This window comes from Echinococcus granulosus (assembly GCF_000524195.1).
Source record: "Echinococcus granulosus chromosome Unknown EG_S00305, whole genome shotgun sequence".
Taxonomy (NCBI): Eukaryota; Metazoa; Platyhelminthes; class Cestoda; order Cyclophyllidea; family Taeniidae; genus Echinococcus; species Echinococcus granulosus.
Window position 1 is genome coordinate 1 of NW_020170685.1, and position 1985 is coordinate 1985.

The 1985-nt window shown below is 44.7% G+C and overlaps 1 protein-coding gene across 1 annotated transcript; it reads left to right on the forward strand. All coding sequences in view use genetic code 11, as the record gives it.

Annotated features, from left to right (window-relative positions):
* Positions 1–1255: 1255 nt before the first annotated feature.
* On the forward strand, positions 1256–1459 carry EGR_10927 (hypothetical protein; the record flags this gene model as incomplete). Its single annotated transcript, XM_024500176.1, has 1 exon — positions 1256–1459. The coding sequence occupies one exon, from the start codon at positions 1256–1258 to the stop codon at positions 1457–1459; it is 204 nt and encodes a 67-aa protein (XP_024345405.1).
* Between the last annotated feature and the right edge of the window lie 526 nt (positions 1460–1985).

Sequence of the window (1985 nt, forward strand, 5' to 3'; positions counted from 1 at the left end):
CCTGATTTTATTCTCGATTAAACGAACTCAGCAGATGAATGAAGAGGCATGGTGGTTTTATGTTAAAGCTGTTATTCATTTGCTTTCTCTTCGGGGCACACAATGAATGATGACAAGAAGAACAGTCATGAGGCTGTGCGAACCGACCAGAACCCGCTAGGGGCGAGTAGTGGCACATCAAGTCACACAGCACTGTTCTCATCCTAGTGTGCTTAGAAAAAATTCACCAGACAGAAGGTTTGTGCCATTTTGCCTTTCCAGATCAGTAACTCCCAGTGTCCTGACTTCCCTAAATCGCCCACATTACCTCTTATGGAGATCATGGAAGTCAAGGGTGAAAGCTGAGGGCGCTGATGAGTTGGCGCAAGACCAACTCACTTGTTGGTACTACTGTCTACCAGATCAACGAACAGAAGCCACTTCCACCTAAAAATACACCCCACCCTTACACACTAGTTTTAAGTCAATCATAATGGATAAACAAAGGGGAGAATGGCAGGGCCCACTTTAATATTTCATGGTAGTGGAAGGGATAAACGAATGATGGTACTTAGCTAGTCATTAAGGCAACGTCCACAGGCCCCTCAATATGTTGACTTGACTGTCCACGTCTGGAGGCAGAGCCAGGCAGATGCGGACGTGCGTTGTCCACTTCTCCATGGATTGAATGACTTAGATCAGATTCAGCGAGACAGATAAGGCAGAGATTGACAAAAAGGATGGAAGCTATCACGATAGCACTTATCAAAGAGCAGGTCGAATCCAAGTGCAGGAGCGTTGATCCATCCACACACTTGGGCCACGAAAGCAGTTGCGTGCAAAGCTTCAACTGCGGTGAGATCAACCTCCATTCAGCTGAATAAATACCAAACTAATACAAGCAAACTGGAGCAAATCTCAGTGGCAAGTCGTGAACAAAGTGCTGGGGCCAGGGGCTCTTCAATTTAGCGGTCAACAATGTTGAAGAACAAATGGGCTTATCATTTCTTCGAATTCTTCCTTTTAACACTTTGTCGAAAACCAGCAGTATTGATTCGATATCAGGGTCACCAGTAAAAGCTTAATTTCCATCAGACCACCACAAAAGTTTCAAATTATGGGCTGAAGTTTAAGTATTTACCTCAAGTCAGTGAAATGCCTATAAATAGTCCACTTGCAGCAAATTTCCTTTTTTCCATTCGCCTTTTCTGTCGAAAATTTGGCCATCTGGTTGATCCTGCGTCATGAAAGTCATCCGCTTTGCCTGAAGCTGTGCATGTGCGTTGAAGTTGAAAGTGGACAACTTGTAAAGTCCACTTTTCACTTTCGTCTGCATCCATCAGTGGGCATTCTTAATTGTTCTATTTTTGAAGGAAATGGATTAGTAGTGATCTCCTCCTCTAGTCACCAAAATACACCACCACTTCGTTCATCTGTTCTCACTGAGGCACATTTTCATCTACATTTTCCGCTGAGTTAATACTTATTCCAACAAATGGAGGTTGGTCTCAATAACGTTCAAGCGTTGCAGGCAACTGAATGCACCCTCCCATTGTGTGGATGGATCAGGGGTCTTGGACGTGGATACGACCCTGCTTCTCGTACTGGATGCACTTCGTACTGTTAGGTGATGCATGCAGATGTCTATAACAGAAGCAGCTTTAGTTGTCCTCACCAAGCATTACCATTGTAGCCCATCTCATTCCTGTCAGTCTCTGTCATATCTGTCTCTCTGAAAGTAGTCCAAGTCACTCGTTCCATGGAAAAGTGGGCAAGGCACCTCTGCATCCGTCTAGCCCTGGCTCCGGACACGCACTGCCAAGGCAGCATATTGAGAGGCATGTGGCAGTTGCATCAATAGCTGGTTAAGTAACATCATCCACCTCTCCATTCCTGCATCTTGGATAGATGAACGGACTGTGTTGTACGATTCCTCCTCTTTTTACTCTCTAAGTCTTCCCTAAGTCCGAAGCGTAATAATGAGGATTGGTTAAATGAAAAAGGAG